Source organism: Salminus brasiliensis, chromosome 10 (assembly GCF_030463535.1).
Source record: "Salminus brasiliensis chromosome 10, fSalBra1.hap2, whole genome shotgun sequence".
In the NCBI taxonomy this organism is placed as follows: Eukaryota; Metazoa; Chordata; class Actinopteri; order Characiformes; family Bryconidae; genus Salminus; species Salminus brasiliensis.
In genome coordinates this window covers 17,004,115-17,021,022 of record NC_132887.1, presented here as the reverse complement: position 1 = coordinate 17,021,022, position 16,908 = coordinate 17,004,115, and the positions used below count along the sequence as shown (strand labels likewise).

The window sequence follows — 16,908 nt, the reverse complement described above, 5'->3', positions numbered from 1 at the left end:
CTCTTTCCTGAGTGATTTAGCACACAGCATGGTATCTTTTCTGTGTTGTCTTGCCACAGGCAGCTGTATAATTCCACGTTCTGTCTGTTTCCCTTCTACACAGGGCCACAGAGGGAGAATCTCATGTGACCTTCCTAACCCAGGCAGCAGTGTCCAACATGACCTCCAACCCAAGCGGCCTGCCAGACCTACAGACCACCTGAGAGCCCATGATATGAAACCATAACCATGTAACCAAGCACACAGATCACCCATCTCCATATATGCTGTCTTTCAGTAACCAGTGTAAATTAGTCGTGCTCTTCCCCCTCTTCACTCTTACAGTGATGTTGGCCAACGCAGGCCTCTGTTAGCTTGGGCTGCGGAGCTGGGAACCCATCCATTTCCTCAGAGTGTGACGGCTGCCTATTGATGGCCCGTTTATCGGAGGAGACATGTTTCCTCACTTCTGAAGTCCTCACCCTCCTAGTGTCAGGAGTATTGCTAGTTCTAGAGGGATGATTGATTAATTGACAGTACCCAATTATTATTCATATAATAAATAAAATCGGTCAATAAACAAATACCATAAAAACAAACTCATCAATTCATTTATTTTGGGGGGAAATTCAAACATTGTTTTGTCTAGACTGTGCTTAACTTCTGGACTGCTACCCTGTGGCAGCTAGGACTGGTCACTTGCATAGTGCACTTTTGCTTTGCAGAATCTGTTGACACTAACCACAGCAACCATAAAATCTGTAGGTAGTATTAATAAGTAATTAATAAGTATTAATGCTTTGTTTAGCTATAGCTTAGCTACAGTTTAAATGACACTGGATGTGTAATAGTGGTTGGCATTATATGAAAACCAAAAGTGCTACATGTTGGGAGAGACAATGAGAGTCTCTAGTATAAGAGTGTCAGATTGCCAGAATAGCCTAGTGGAACAGCAGGGATACATTTACAGGATTTATTTTGTTCCTCTTTAGTAAATGTGATTTTACAAATTACTGTCTCACTAAACATTAAGGCTTGCTTAGGTGTGGAAAATGTCAGCTTTATCTGAAAGGATAAAAATCTGTACAGTAGCTTCAACATTCAGGAGTTCACAGTTTGGGAATCATGTTACAACTTAACGTCCCATGGTTGGCATGGTCACAGCTGGAGAGGTCAATGTAGCATCCTCTGCCTTCCACTGTGAAGTGACAGTCTTGATCTGTGTGTAGAACTGGATGCCCTGCGAACGGCAGAGGAGCAGAACCGTCAGAATCATAATGAAAACACTGACTCAGTATTGTTAGTCACTCTTTTCTTGGTAATGCCATTCTGAAAACAGAATGAGCTCACATGACAAATGGAGTGGTTAGCAACCCTGCGTTTACCAGGACAATAAACTATTCCTTCATCAATCATCATCATCATCACAACAACTGGCAAAGTGAAGCCATAACAGGTTTGGAAGCCAAAAATTATTTGAAAGACTATACATATGGTTACAAGCCCACAGAGAAAAATTGCTTATAATCTAAACACTGTTACAGTGTCTTACTTGTATTCTTGTATCCATTTCTAAACTAAAAAAATAAATAAAATAAATAAATATTAGTACAATCTTTTTTTAGTTGTCCAAACATTTTTGCATTGGAATGTCAAGGCTAGTGTAGTTACACCTAGTTAAAGCTTGTGTTTTTTAGTTTGTGGACCCCTGGTCAAAATGTCTTCTACTGTGAATAGCCTGTGAATAAACTATATTTTACAGTTTAAAAAAATAATAATAAAGGAAAAGGCCCTGAAATAAATGTATGGGCATACTGCATGGTCAGTACTTACTAACACCCCTTTTGACAAGTACTGCAGCTTGCAAATGCTTATTGTAGCAACTAAACAACAATTCTTGTTTGGAAACTTTTCAGACTTTTCATTTTACTGAAGCCGCTCTTCAAACTACCAGTGAAATGTTTCCTGGGCCACTGGCTGCAACACAACGCATTATCCATGTGCCTCTGTGCTTAACAGTTGGAGAGGTGTTCTTTTCATGAAATTCTGCATCAACAACATAAAAGTTCTAACTTTAGTTTCCTTCTGAAGTTTGTGGTGAGGACATCGTAAAGGTCTTCTTCTGAGGTCTGAGGCTGCTCAGTGTTAAGAAAAGGAGTCATTATTTATAAAGCTTTGAAATTTCCATCACCTGCAATTACTTTTTCCCTAACAATGACTGCACAAGTTAATTAAGGTCAGAGACCTTGGTAAAAGTTGAGAACTCCATTTTCTTGGGGAGCAGTCTTTGGCATGATGTTTCTTGTGACCCCCTCACTGTAACGTATACAAAATAATGCACTCATTTTGCTTAAATTGTTGAAAAGAAGGTTTCATCTTTAATGTTACGCCTTTTGGTGATTAGTTTATTTTCTACTTAACTATTCACAGTAGCAGACATTTTGAACAGTGGTACTTAAACTGTTGCAGGCCACTGTAAATTGCATGCTAAACCACACACTTATTTCAGACTGTTGAATGAAGTCATCTCATATAGAGTTCCTTATGAGGTTTCCAAATCTGTATGACTGTAAACATGAATGTATAAAGTTTCTGACAAACAGGCAGAGGTACATACAGAATTCTGAGTTCAAGATGTTGACGGTTTTGGTGGTGTGCACTGTACCAGTTCCAGTTTATAAATAACAATCATCCAGTTTCAGTGTGATAATTAAGGCATGCAGCTGGGTGGCGTTTACTTGTTTCACAGCGTTAGTCTGTTGTGTCCTTTTAGGCTACCGAACATCATAAAAGTAGCTGATAACTTAATGAGTATTCCCAGCAGACCTGAGAGATTCACTTACTTGCTTGCCATAGAAGTTGGTATCCCCCCTAAAGGAGGCTCTGGAGCCAGTGAAGGAGAACATGGGCAGGGGGACAGGGATCGGTACATTCACTCCAATCTGAAAAGGACAAGAGCATGAAACATGGCAGTGAGAAGCAGACATGCTAAACAAGCTGCCCCAAGACTGCCCCCACACTGCCCCTGACTGACAAGCTGCCTTGCTCCCCCGCCGTCTCCCTCACACCAGACACTCACACCCTGATGACAGTTAAGAGAACAACGCAACCATCAAATACAAACACTTCTTTCCCTCCCACAGCTGTATGTTATGCAGCGGTGTGCCAGTAAAGAAGCAGAGAGGGAGACGGGCTGGTAAAGTCATAGGTTAGCACCTTTCTCAGCGTGTTAGCTCAGCCTTGTTATGACCATAACAACGGGCAAACCTAAAAACAAAACCTGCCTTAGATCTGAGCATTTATCAAGGGCATTAAAATGCCAACCGCACCCAGATGCATGACACAACTTCTCTAATTTTCTGTTGTTTTTCCTCTCCTCACTCATTTGCTAGAGAACATAGGGTTAGTCATTTTACTTATGGTTAAACCTCACTTTACTTAAGGCTGGATCTTTGTTTTAACGATCGGGGCATAAAACTATATATTGCTGCCGAGCTTTGACTGCTGTGTATGGAAAGTGCTGAACAACCAGCTCATTCAAATGACACAATGACACAAGCCCAAAACCCACAATCATTTGTTTGTGTACCCGTTGAGAAAAGCAATGCATGCAGAGGGTAACTAAACAAAACATTTTGTTTCACAGGGCGGGTGAAGACTGGAAACTGGCATGGCTTCTTGAGATGTTGGAAAGGGCGGGCGTAGCAGTCAGGCCTTTTGGGCCGAAGGTGGGGAACGATGGAGCCGGGGGGGAGGAAGAGAAAGCAAAAGAGGTTCTTGTTGTGTGCAGAGGTTTTAGAGGCCAGCTCAGCACATGGTCCGCGCAGTCTCCCGCGCCATGTGAATGGCAAACACACGGCATAGCTAGGAGCCGCACGCAAACAAACGAGGTGAAGACTGGCCATTTTTACACAACCGCCAGATCAACAGGTTGCAAGGAATCCCTTTCCAGTGCACTTTCGGTGTCTAATACCAGTAAAATATTTCTGAGTTGTACTGTGTTTTGATTAAACAGCACATATTTGCTGTGGGCTATTTGGAGCCTGCATGTTTCGAGGTGGCAGTCGTTTTTTTTTCCTTGGGTTTTTCTCAAGGCAAACAAGCTGATCCTTGCCATGGAAAGCCGATTGTTTTTCCACAAGTGTTTGGACAAGGGCTTGTATTACCCTCTGTGTCAGATATGGCAGCTGAGGATGGAACATGGACAGCTCCACACTGTTTCCCTGCTGTGGGTTAGGGGAGAGGCGCCAAAGGGATTTTACACATTACATTTACATCATGTTCTAATATTGACTCTTGAAGAGAGCCTGGAATGCTTCACCTAGAATGGCCATGTTGTGAAGGACGAAGCATGTAGCCTTGCTTAATATAATAGCATGTCTACTCATTCTTAATAGAAGAATGATTGTGGTGGTTTTGCTATAAATAACATTATTTCAGCTTTAAAAATAAAGCAATGTTTTTCATAATGAGCAAGAAGCCTAGTAGCTTAAATTGCTTTAGTACATTGATTGCTTGCACTATGCAATTGTTTGGAGAACCAATTGTGTCTCAGATAAGTTGCTGCAGAAGAATCAGGTTACCCTGTAGACAGGTTACCCAAAGACAAAACCTTCCTTACCTGGCCAACGTCCACTTCATGGGTGTATTTACGGGCTACAGCTCCATTGGTGGTGAAAATGGCCGTTCCATTGCCATATGGATTCTCGTTAATGATTTTTATGGCATCATCCAGTGTGTCAGCGTCTAGGACCACCAGGACAGGTCCGAAGATCTCTTCCTTGTAGCACTGCATATCCGTCTAGAGGCAAATGACAATGGATTAAAGAACTAGCATCTGAAAAGTTTACCTAAGAAGCCATTTCTGCACTTTTTCATAGTCTTCACAAGTCACAATGAATGACTGGCCCTCACCGTGACATTGCTGATGATGGTGGGTCCCACAAAATTGCCATTTTCATAACCTTTGACCTTTATGTTCCTGCCATCTAGCAGCAGCTTGGCGCCCTCGTCCACTCCAGTCTGGATGAGCTGGTTCACACGATTCTTTGCCTGAGGAGTGATGAGGGGCCCAACATCTGCCCCTGGCTGGTCACCTGGTACCAGATAGGAACATAGAAAAACATAGATTAAGATTGTTCTGCTCATTGTTATATCTGTCCTCTACATCCAAACATAGAGACCTGCACACCCAATGTTTTTTCTAAATCAGGGGTATTAAAGATGGGTGCACCTTTGGTGGAGTATCAGCCTCTGGGAAGGCTTTACATTCTGATGTTTGCCATTAGCCATGTATTTCTATGAAAGCAAAATAAGCTATGAATGAAGGCTTTGTAGTTCTGTCTTGCAGCTGCTGGGAGGAAAATACGTATGCATTTACGTATGCAGACACAACCATGGCACATCCTGGTGTGTTTACACCTGGCTTTCTATATAGTCCAGTGAAATCCAAATGTAATCCAGGAATCCACTATGCAAGTTGATGCAAAGGTGCAAACCAGTGTCTTAGCAACAGTACCTGATGTGAACTAGTCTGAAACAGGTTGTTGCATTTTATACTGGTAGTGTTCTTTTTCCTTGCTTGCTGTGCTCTAGTGAACATGTAGAAGGATTACAGATGCTCAGCATCTATTTCTGGAGACTTAAGTGGGGCCACCAGTGCTGCAGTGCAGAGTGCTCCTGCTTTACGTGAAAATCTGATCTCTTCCATTTCTATAAACATTCAACAGCCCTTACCACTCTATGATCTGCCCATACCACAAGCACCATTTCAAATTTGTGGCACAAATAAGAAATTGTGCCTCTTCCCTCAGGCTGTGCTGTATCTGGAGCTAGGATGATTGGAGAGGTGCGGTCATCTAGGCTTGGGTGGTCCACTAGGAAGCACTCGGGGATAAAGTCCATAGCATGAAGAAATGATGACATGGAGAGGAGAGGAGGAGATGATTTGGAACAGATATTGGAGAAGTAGGTCACGGAGGAGAGTGGAAACATTGACTCTCAGTGATCATTGAAAGACACCGCAAAGAGTAACGAGGAGAACAACATTTAGTAATTTAAAGCGCTCAGAAGGTAAAATTGACCGTTATGAATGAGGAGGAGGAAACTAGTATGAAGTTGGTTTGCACAGATATGGACAAGGAATAAAGACAACCACACATGCAGAACTCTGGCGCTGACAAAGCCTCAAATCATTCAGCATAAGAAATGGGCCGATCCAAACTTTAAGCAGAGCAATTGTGAGGACAGTCCAGCTTCATCCAGTCCAGAATCGCTAGGGGCATACTCCTCAGAGCTAGAGCGGTGTGAGAGCACAACCAAACATAAACCAAATGGTTTGAAATTTACAGTATATGAGGGATATGGGCGTCTTTCATTGTTTCTGGTGAGACTAGTGCTCAGTAATTAATCGAAAATGAATAGAAATGATCAGATCAGAACCTCTAATCAACTTAATCTTATTATAAAGTACAGTTAAACAATGTCAATTATTTATCATTTTTAAAAAATTATTTATTACACCCCCCCCCACCACCACCCACCCCCCGCGCGCTGCCGTGTGTATAGTCACATGACTGCCCCATTCGGTCTATGACATGGAAGCAACATCGAGGAGAAAGTGTTAATCGTAATCAAGAATTTATGATATTTTTTTGAGGTCATATAAGGCTAGTTTATGACTCTGCTCCAAATCTACACCATAGCCTATGCGTAGCTGCATACTCTACACCATAGCTTTACACTCATCTCACCAGAAATGTAGCTACATGTTGCGCAGACTGAAAACCCCAGCCCTTGCCAGACTTGTGGTTTGGTGTTGTAATTGCAGAGTGACTCCAATGAGACACATCAATACACACGCACCAGCGCACAAGTATTAGCTACGCCATGGACTAAGCATCGATTCAGCCTTTAGTCATAACACTGAAGACTAACCCTGCTGTGTGGAGGCGGGTTTTTTTTAACCTGCCTAGTTCTTACTGCAGGATAAGTGAAAAAGAATAGATAGTTGCAGCCCTTGCGTTACAAGCACAAGTGTTCAAAGAGATTTCACTTGGATAGCTTCTTCTTTTTCAGATTCTCAACACTACTTCCAATTTGCATACTGTATATTCACAAAAATATACATTTCAATAGTTCTTCCTAATAGGCACTGCATGTAAGAACATACCCTGCGAATACATCTGTGCATTCACATACCTGCGTTGACGCGTAGGTGTTTGGCGCGCTCCACCAGTTCGGGCAGCCAGTTGCGGGCTTCTCCAACTAGGATGGCCGTGGAGAGTGCCATGCACCGTTGGCCAGCAGCTCCGAATGCAGCACCCACCAGCTGGTTCAGCGTGTTCTCCTTGTTAGCGTCTGGCATCACTACGCCATGGTTCTTCGCACCCTGGCCAACGGCACAAGACAAAGAACATCAGTCCTGCTGCTACACTCCATGCCTGGGCAAAACTTGCAAATGTATAGGTTACTTTGTTTGAGTAAAGTTGCACATATTAGAGCCTGTGAGTCCATGGTGCCCATCCAACTGGGCATTTGTATGTTTTGCAATAGGAAGAAAATGATCCATTAAATACAGAAATAAATCAGGACTGGGAATTTCTTCAAATATACATCACATGAGACTACAAGACAATATGCAGTTTAAATGCTGACAAATGACATCAGCATCTACTGTACATATAAAACACTGAAATACTCATTTTCCTGCCCTTTAAAAGAATGCTGCTTCTCATCATTTTTGAGACAGCTCATCATTTCTGACTGCTGGTTCTTGATGTCCTATTTGCAATATCTGGATTGAATTTACTCATTTTAACCTTCACACCATGACGTACAGCTAATGTCATTACCAATTTCCTCATCCAACTGTTGACTCAGACACTGTGCACCTATTCTGAGCTTTGAGATGTAAAGAGACTTTCATTTTTAGCTGATGCTGCCACCATGTGGCTGAACCCAGCAGGAGCTGGGTAGATGGATCAGGCTAATTAAAGTGACTGGTTTGCAAAAACGTTCCCCCTAAATTTCTGGGGCACCTGCACATTTCACCAACTGGAACCTTTATGACCGCATCCATCATCATAAATATTAAGTTGGGCCCTTTTTGCAGCTCTAACAGCTTCCACTATTCCGGGAAAGCTTCATACTGCCCATTCATCCTGAAGAGCATTTTCAGACACTGATGTCGGATACCTTCATCCCTTTTTGACATTTTAAAATCCAAATTTCTAAGGATTTTATTTTCATGACATCACAAAAACAACAAATTTAAATTTACAAATTCAGTTTTTGCAGCTTAGCCGCCATTAATGGGAATGAAAGGTTTGTTTATAAAGAAAAGCTTAAGAATGTTTATGTGCTACAAAGTTTTTAAAAACATTTTTTAACAGTGAGTTTTCTATGACATTAGCCCTTTTAGGTGTCCTTCTAAATACATGCTGTGTACACATGTAATTTACAAGCTGTAAGATACAGCAAGAGGGGAGGAGGCGGGGAAATAAAATAAAATAATAAAAAAAAATATATAAATAAAATAAATAAACACCACCACTGCACAGTAATATTTCAGGATTTTACAAAAACGCCCTCACGAGCATTGTCCTACCTACTCTACCAAAGTTACATAGTGTAGTAGCTGAGTTCTGGCCCAAAGAATCATTGCCAGAGACAGCTTTCTCCTTATTACAAGTCAGCGGACCATTAACATGATTTTAAAGCAGTTCATTTAAGGTAAACACGCTAAATAATGTTGTGTTAAGAAAGGTTGGTCATATTTGCTGTTTGCACTACATTAAACTGGTGGTATTTTTGGACTTATGAAGCAAGAACACTCCCTTACCTTATTTGTGGACAGCAGAGACCAAAGACCCATTCACACAAGCTACAAAATCTGGCCATTTCTCCCATTGGTAAATCTTTGTAATCTCTAGACTGCTGTGGCCACAGAGTTAAAAGATGTGTTTGGTAAAACTAGAGGTCAATAAAGATGCTGGTTGTTGGGAACCTGACTAAATTATATTTGAACCACATCAAATATTTTTCCTACCATACTTCTATGTGCAATTAGTGGAGAACCAACATGTGGCCACTGGGAGGAGCTATGAGATAAGACATGGCTGGATTTTCACTCCCCTCACCAACTGAAGCCACACAGTGTGGACACTACCCACAAAGAAGCAACACAGATGAGAAGTAGATGAAGCTAATGCTCATATCGCTTCATTATCCTCCACTTCAACAGTAACAAGAATACAGCTGGCTTATGACGGCACCTCATTAGACCACTTTGCACTTTCATTCTGAATAAATGTTGGTGTAGAACGTGTAGGACTAACCATGTTGGACTGCACTCTTTTGCCATTTTTGGAGCCTCTCTCGTAGATGTATTCTCCTGCCTGGTTGGAGCCCACAAAGCTGATGGCCTTAATAGCTGGGTGATCACAAACAAAGTTCACAGCTGCAAAGAAAGACAACAACAAACACTGGTTATACAAACACTTCATGACTAAGATTATATGGGTTTTAGTCTGCTGTGGCAAAAAAAAAAACTAATATGCACAAGAGCAAAGTTGTTTATCATATATGATGAATCCAGAAGTCAAGAATTAGGCCTGCAACATGACTTTTTCTTTAATGCATTAACCAACTATTATTATTACAGCCTAGATCAACTATTATTGAAAGATGAATCAGTTAAACTAATGCACTTGCTTGATTCCTCTTGTGCAAATTTAGCCTTTAAAACTAAGGTAAACACCTTCAGAAGTAGACCTGTGAGAATGGCTATGTGAACATTACAGAGGTTCTGGCATTAGGTGGCTAATCAGTAACATCAGCAGGTCAGTTAACTACCTGGGAACTGAATTAAAAGTCTGGAATTATGGCACATCACAGAACTTCAGAACTTCAATTATGCATATCACTGTAACGCAAATTTTTTCACTTAGACATCATTTTGATGGTTCAATCTATCAATCATTCATAATGAATACTACTACTAATTGCTAACAATGAAGACTGCATTCTAAACGCTGCATTCATCAAAAAGTTACTGTTTTGTTTAACTTTCCAGCTAAAAGAAGAGAAAAATCTCAAATATCTTTTTCCTGTCCAAATTTAAAACCAGACATACAAAGCAGTATCGATACAATACAACAAAAGTAAATTGGTTTTCCCTTAGTCCATTTTTCAGATCAGCAAGAAAGAAAAAGGGGGAGCAATGAGATAGTTTCAGCTTTCAGTTTGAAAGTATTTTGTGTGACTCATTAATCATAATCCACGGTTCATGTGAGTCTCACACCGTTCCTAATTATTACTAAGTACTCAAATATTAAATTAGCTGCCAACTAATTTGGCTGATTAAGGCATTTCATTGTTGCACCCCAAACTAAGATAAATGATATACATACTATAATAATGCACACATATACAAGTTATTGAAGTTACACTACATTTGATAACAAATACAGATAACAAAAATAATTATAGGAGGATTATATTAATATTAGGATTATATTAATTATAGCTGTTGTGCTTTCCAGCATTGACCAGAAGACAACTTCCCCTTATGAGTCTGGGTTTGTCATAAGGTTTGTTCCTCATGCTCTTAGAGAGCTGTTCCAGGTCACTGTGGTTTACTAGGTTAAGTATATTTGCACTGAATTGGTTTTAGTTCAAAACTACTCTAATTATTTAAAAATACCTCTGCTTAGTCAGCAGGTCAATGGCTTTCATGTGTTAACCAGTCCATACCGTCATGCTGCCCATGGATGATGTTGAGAGTGCCGTCTGGTGCTCCAGCATCCTGCAGCAGCTTGGCCAGCATCATTGTGCAGCCAGGCACACGTTCAGAAGGCTTCATCAGGTAGGTGTTACCACACACCATGCCCATGGGGAACATCCACAGTGGGATCATGGCGGGAAAGTTGAAGGGGGCGATGCCAGCACACACACCGATAGGGAGGCGGTAAGTAAAGGTGTCCATGTCTTTGGTGATGGAGGGCAGAGTCTCACCCAGCATGAGAGATGTGATGCTGCAAGTGTGTTCTACTACCTCTGGAATCAAACAAACAGAGTCAGGGGAAATTACTACAAATACATACACACATGATATTTCATATACACAGGCATACATACACCAGAAATGGAAGAAACAATGGTGCTGTCATTTTGCCGTTAAAGTTCTAGTGTTACTGTACAGACTGTAGCTTATCACCTAAGAGGAGTTTAATTTTGTTAAGAAATGTAATTTTTTCATTTACAAATTTGATTAGTAAGCATTATAATTATTTCTACACAGGCAGAAACTTTAGGACGGTCACCCTGTTTAAATGACTAGCCATCTAAAAGATGATCAACAAGACTTACGCAGTCCTCTGAAGACATCGCCCTCTGCATCGGCCAATGTTTTACCTTGCTCCAGAGTGATCAGCTTAGCCAGCTCTTTCTGCAACACACAGAAGGTAAAATATTCACAGACTAGTCTCTGGAATGAAGACTATTTTTCAGAGTACAGCTGCACACTGCCAGTCAGGCGTTTGGGGACAGCTAGCTTTTCAACATGTTTGTAATACATAACATTCTGTTTCCTTTCTCTGTGTATAATAACAGGACATGTTAAAGGCTAGACAGGTTTATTCTTGAGAAACTAACAGCACATTAAGTATTTGTATATTTGTATACTATACTAGGTTGAGAAAAATGCCATACATAGTTAATCAAAGAAGATAAAGAGTTGGAGTAACTGTCTCTACTGTCCTGGGAAGACTTTCTACTAGATTTCTACTAGTGTTGCGGTGAGTATTTGATTACATTCAGCAACAAGAGTATTAGTGAGGTCAGGATGTTGGATGACAACGACCCCACCTCATCTCCAACTCTCCAACTCATTCTAAAAGTATTGGATAGAGCACAATCATTTCAGAGGACACTGCTCCACAGCTCAATGTTTGTAGGCTTTATGCCCCTCTAGCCCACACTTGTCATTAGGCATAGTGCCAATTGGTTCTGCTCCAGAGTCCTATTCTACAGGCAATACTTTTTTACTGGGACTAGGCAAGCTGTGTTTGTGTGTGTGCGTGCACGCATTTGCACATCTGTGTCAACAATGGGTTCATTAGCAGAGGTGTCCACAAACATTTGGACATGTAGTGTAAATTCATAGATAATAATGTGGTAAGTGCGGAAACATTAGACTTATCGATTCACTTATTCGGTCCACAGCACCACACACTAGGACTTACAATGTTGTCTTTAATTAGCTGCTGGTAGCGGAGAAAGATTTGCTGGCGGGTCAGAATGGAGGTCTCAGACCAGGAGCGATAGGCTCGTGAGCACGAGTCCACAGCAGCCAACATCTCTTCTTGCGTGGCCTTGGGCACCCGGCCAATCACCTCGTTGGTAGCCTGGGCAGAAACAAATCAGAGACAGTTTCCATCAGGAATGTTCTTTCTTAACTGCAGCAGAAGAATGTGCCTTAAAATCAAGAGGTGAATACAAAATGATACTTGTGCTGAAACTTGCAGGTTGGGTTTCTCAGACCAAGATTAAGTCTAGCACTGGACTACAAAGGAAAGGAAGCAAAGAGCAAGAGGAAATGTAGGGAAACTGAACCATAAAGTTTAGAAAAAGAAACCTTGCTGGTAAGGAATATCATGCAACATGATACCTACAGCCTACAAGTCCAAGGTTATCATAATGTCTGAACCTTAGTTAGTTATCAGCATTAATTAAAGCATATGTCACTTTTTCCTTGCTGTCCTGCCCCACCCCACTCCAACAGCACCTAAAAAGGTCACAAAAAGGTCAGGCAATTCTGAAACCAAGGCCCTCCACCACCAAGATGTCCACCATAAATCTTATTATATGAGCACTGAAGAGTTAGTAGGTTCTTCTTTCAATATTGAATCATCAGAAGGACATGAATGTGTGTTTCAGCCCTTTACTCAACTCTCTGAAGTCTGAAAACCTTTTTGCCATGCAGTTTTACTTCAGCAGTATCAGCACTCTGGAACAAGCAGCCAAGGAACTTTGTGTGTGACGTATAAACGCATTCCTTTCAGCGCCAAAGATACCAGAGCCACATTTATTCCACAAGCAAATAAAGAATAGCTGGACTCTGAACATAACTACCACTTTATCATCAGTCTAACAGATAGTCAAAAATGTGTACAAAAATGACACTGAGAGCTCAACTTGAAAATGAATTAGGACACACTTAGCATAGAACTCCAGCACAGGTGCAGCTGACTTTTTGAAACTGCTGTAAACCCTGAACAAAATAGATCCTATGAAGCTAAGAAAAGTGGACATGTGTAGTATTGCTACACATTGCAAAGTCTACTGTGCTACTGCCTGATCAGCAATGCAGATTACACAGAACAAAGATCAACTAACAGGTTAACCTGCATAATGGAGATTTTGAGCTTTTCCTAATAAGGTACCTTTTCAGTACTAAGGAGATTTTTATTATGGTTAAATTGCTGACCTTTCATCATCTTAATATACACTAAGCAATGGCACAGGAGGGTGTGGACTGACAAATAAATGTGGTCTTTCCTTTAGCACCATGTAAACTGAACAATTCTCTTTTGGAAATGACTGTGTACTCACTGGATTGTGAATGTCCAACCATTCTGAGCTCTTGGATTCAACAAACTTTCCATCAATGAACAACTTTGTTGTGGGCTGTGAAAGAAAGAACACAAATTGTGAATACATTTTATTGCATATTACTACAGTCAGCAAAAGTAAGTGATAGTTCTTTTGTCACATTACATTATGCCTATACTGTGTTATACATGTTATTTCATCCATTATTTATATATCATTCACAGTTATTTCATTCATTATTTTTATATATGTTTCAAAAAATGTGTTTATAGAATTTTAACTTTTTTTTCCTCCCAATTTGGCACTGCCAATTAACCCACCCATACCTAGCTCCCCAATTGTGCTCTCTTAGGACTCCTGACGCTGTTGGAATGAATGCTCCATCTAATTCATTTGGGATGAGTTGGGGAGTTGGGAATGAGGTGGGGTGGTGATCCTTCAACATCCTAACCTCACTGATGCTCTTATTATAGTTTAATGCAAAATGAGACACTTTGCCATCTTTGAAATGTATTAAACTATAATAAGAGCATCAGTGAGGTTATAGTTTAATACATTTCAAAGATGGCAAAGTGTCTCATTTTGCATTAAACTATAATAAGAGCATCAGTGAGGTTAGAATTATAGTCATTGGTAGTATATCATTGGTATTAAACTTGACACACTTGACTATAATACCAATGATATACTACCAATGACTATAATTATAAACTATAATGTATAAAGCCCCCCAGCATTAAGCTGTGGAGCAGTGGAACTGGTTCTCTTGGAATAATAGGGAATTAGGAATGAGGTGGGGTGGTGATTATCCAACATTCTGACCTTGTTGTAATGCTGCAATTAAGTCCTTACAGCAATGTTCCAAAACCTAGTAGAAAGCCTTCCCTAGATAGCAGTTACTCCAACAAAAGAAGGAAGCATACAATTGATTTTGGAAGAAACGATGAATGAGCATGTGTCCCAATACTTCTGTCTTTATGGTTATTGGATATAACACAAAATGTAATAAAAATTAAATATTTCACAAGCCTACAGCAAACTAAGCAGAGTTGCAACACAATTTCCAATTTCTAAAGGGAAAAACATGTCTGGGCGAGGATTTGATTTGTCTGAAGTTGTATACCACATTCCAAGATCACAGAGCATGCCTGAGTGGTTCCCCAGACTCCTATGGATCTGTCCACCTCCCTCATAACACAAATATGTATTCTATTATGCGTTAATATGTTTAACTTGAGACTGGGATCTAACAGAGTTTCTATTTAAAAAAAAAAAAAAATACATATACCAATGAAATCAACCTGAACTGTCAATCAACTGACCCAGTCCAGCAACCAAACAGAAAATCTCCATGTTCACCAAATACCAACTGGAACTGAGTAGTCACAGAGGCATCACTTGCCAGTTACAGGGGTGCTTGAGAGAAGTGCTATTGTAAGAAATAACTAGTGAGCAAGAATTGGGCTGAAGATGCAAGATGCCATACAAATGCCAGAAAGCATCTCTTCACAAAAACAATGCCGCTCATGCATTCTCTCTCCCAAATGCCATTTATTGCAAAACAGATTTTTGACAGTGATTTTTAATGGAAGAGCTGACTCACTACCACCCGAACTCGAGAACTTTTAAGCACACCTCCAAAGATGACATTTTCTAGTCTGTGACCAGTCTGAGTCACAGTGGCCACATAATTAACATCACAGAACATTTATTCAATATGTTATGTTGCAGAAGGGGAATATAGTATAGTTTAGTATAGCTTAATTACTTTACTTGTGTTATTTTTAAAAGTTTCAAAAGTATTGAGGAAAGTGAATTAATATTTCTGAGAGAGAAATAAAATACTTCTTACTTCTTACATAATCATTTAGATCATCAAAGTATTTAAAATGGCAAAATTAAGTTTCTGCGTATTTTAAAATGAATGTTTTAATAATATGTCACAGCATCCAAACACAGGCTCCTGAGACCCTTTATTGAGAGAATACGATTAAAATCCCCAGTAATGCCACAGTCAGGAGTCCAGGACAGCGTAACTGTGAGGCTGTTAGCCTTCTCCTCCAAAGGTGTTGAGGCTGTACAATGGCACTGTGTTAGCAGCACTCCAAAACAGATGGGGTGGCACTGCTGAAGACTCAAAGGAAGCACAGGCCTTATCCATCCTGGTGACAGGGACAGCTAGGGGGGTGGAACGGACCAAACCTGAGGGGATAGCCTACGACTATGCAAATGCATCTTTGGGATAGAATCAGTACTATCAAATAGTCACCAGCTTCAATGTGGATTCTTCTTTTACTTTCACTCAAGTGTTTCATACCTTTGCACCTTCGCATTTGACACAGTACTTAGACTTTCACTCTGGTACGTTTTTCCCAACCCACTAAATTCAAGGCAGCAGCAATGTCTAACTTACCACAGAGGACGAGTAACACATGCGCCCCACCTGAAGAGGCACCTGCAGGAAAACAAGTTATTTACAAACCAGTCAGTCAGTTAATAAATGCAGCTTAATTTACTTTAACTTTTACTGAAAATGAAACGTTGCAGCAATAAGGTTTTATTTTTCTCTGCAAGTGCAATCAGTCAGAAGGCTGGACAAAGTCTCAGTCTATAGTTTGTGCATGTCTAAGAGGTCAGTGTTCTGTTTGCAAATGGAAAAACGAGCTATATATGTTAAGGTTAAGGTTAAGGTTAGAGGGAAAGGGGGGGGGGGGGGGGGCAGATGTGGCAAGCGACGACGACAACTGCACAAAACATATAGTCCTGTCCATTTTCCTTGACTTGGCTGATCTTGCAGCTAAGTGGATCACCATGCAAGTAGTCAGCTCAGACGTATTAAGGCCATGGGCTACAGATCGGACAAAGTCGAGGAAAGCAGGCAAAGTTTGTAGAGCAAGTTTCATTCAACTATTCGGACGCAAACTCGGTTACAAAGTAAAAATGGTGCAGAATAAACGCTAATGTAGCAACTGCACGTATTACAGCACCATCCCTGTGGGTCCTATGCATTTAGCTATTTTCCTATGTGGCTAGCTGTAGTGGGTGCAGCTCAAGTACAACCAATCCCTGTCCTTTAGCATTAATAAAGACATATGACAGACAGCAGTGCTCTGTAGATACTCCACAGTTAGCAAGTCTGTATTCTGGAGCGGCTTTGCTTGCAGGCTGTGTGCTTCTTACCCGCTTCTTCACAATAGAACGCACTAACGTCGCTGCCATGATGGAAGTTGAGGATTAAAGGATGTACCCCAAAAATGTTGAATCCAAGCCACACCACGGGAACGCGGTTAGCGAAGTGCTCCTATTAAACTTATC

General features: G+C 40.6%; 2 protein-coding genes across 3 annotated transcripts in view; one reads left to right on the top strand and one right to left on the bottom strand.

The window, feature by feature from the left end:
- Nucleotides 1-578, top strand: part of LOC140564248 (basal body-orientation factor 1-like) — a 12,594-nt gene extending 12,016 nt beyond the window's left edge. The window contains exons 12-13 of one of the 2 annotated variants that reach the window (XM_072689520.1): nucleotides 104-230; nucleotides 325-578. In XM_072689520.1, the coding sequence (XP_072545621.1) occupies nucleotides 104-203 (100 nt within the window). In that variant the 3' untranslated portion in view covers nucleotides 204-230; nucleotides 325-578. Of the gene's footprint in view, nucleotides 1-103 lie in introns of both variants that reach the window. The other variant, XM_072689519.1, reaches the window with a different exon arrangement.
- On the bottom strand, nucleotides 564-16,908 carry aldh6a1 (aldehyde dehydrogenase 6 family, member A1). The gene is made up of 12 exons (XM_072689517.1): nucleotides 16,774-16,908; nucleotides 16,007-16,048; nucleotides 13,594-13,668; nucleotides 12,225-12,386; nucleotides 11,350-11,428; nucleotides 10,735-11,037; nucleotides 9,318-9,439; nucleotides 7,180-7,369; nucleotides 4,894-5,075; nucleotides 4,601-4,780; nucleotides 2,823-2,921; nucleotides 564-1,219 (listed from the first exon to the last, which is right to left on the bottom strand). The coding sequence occupies exons 1-12, from the start codon at nucleotides 16,810-16,812 to the stop codon at nucleotides 1,115-1,117; spliced, it is 1,578 nt and encodes a 525-aa protein (XP_072545618.1). The 5' UTR covers nucleotides 16,813-16,908; the 3' UTR covers nucleotides 564-1,114.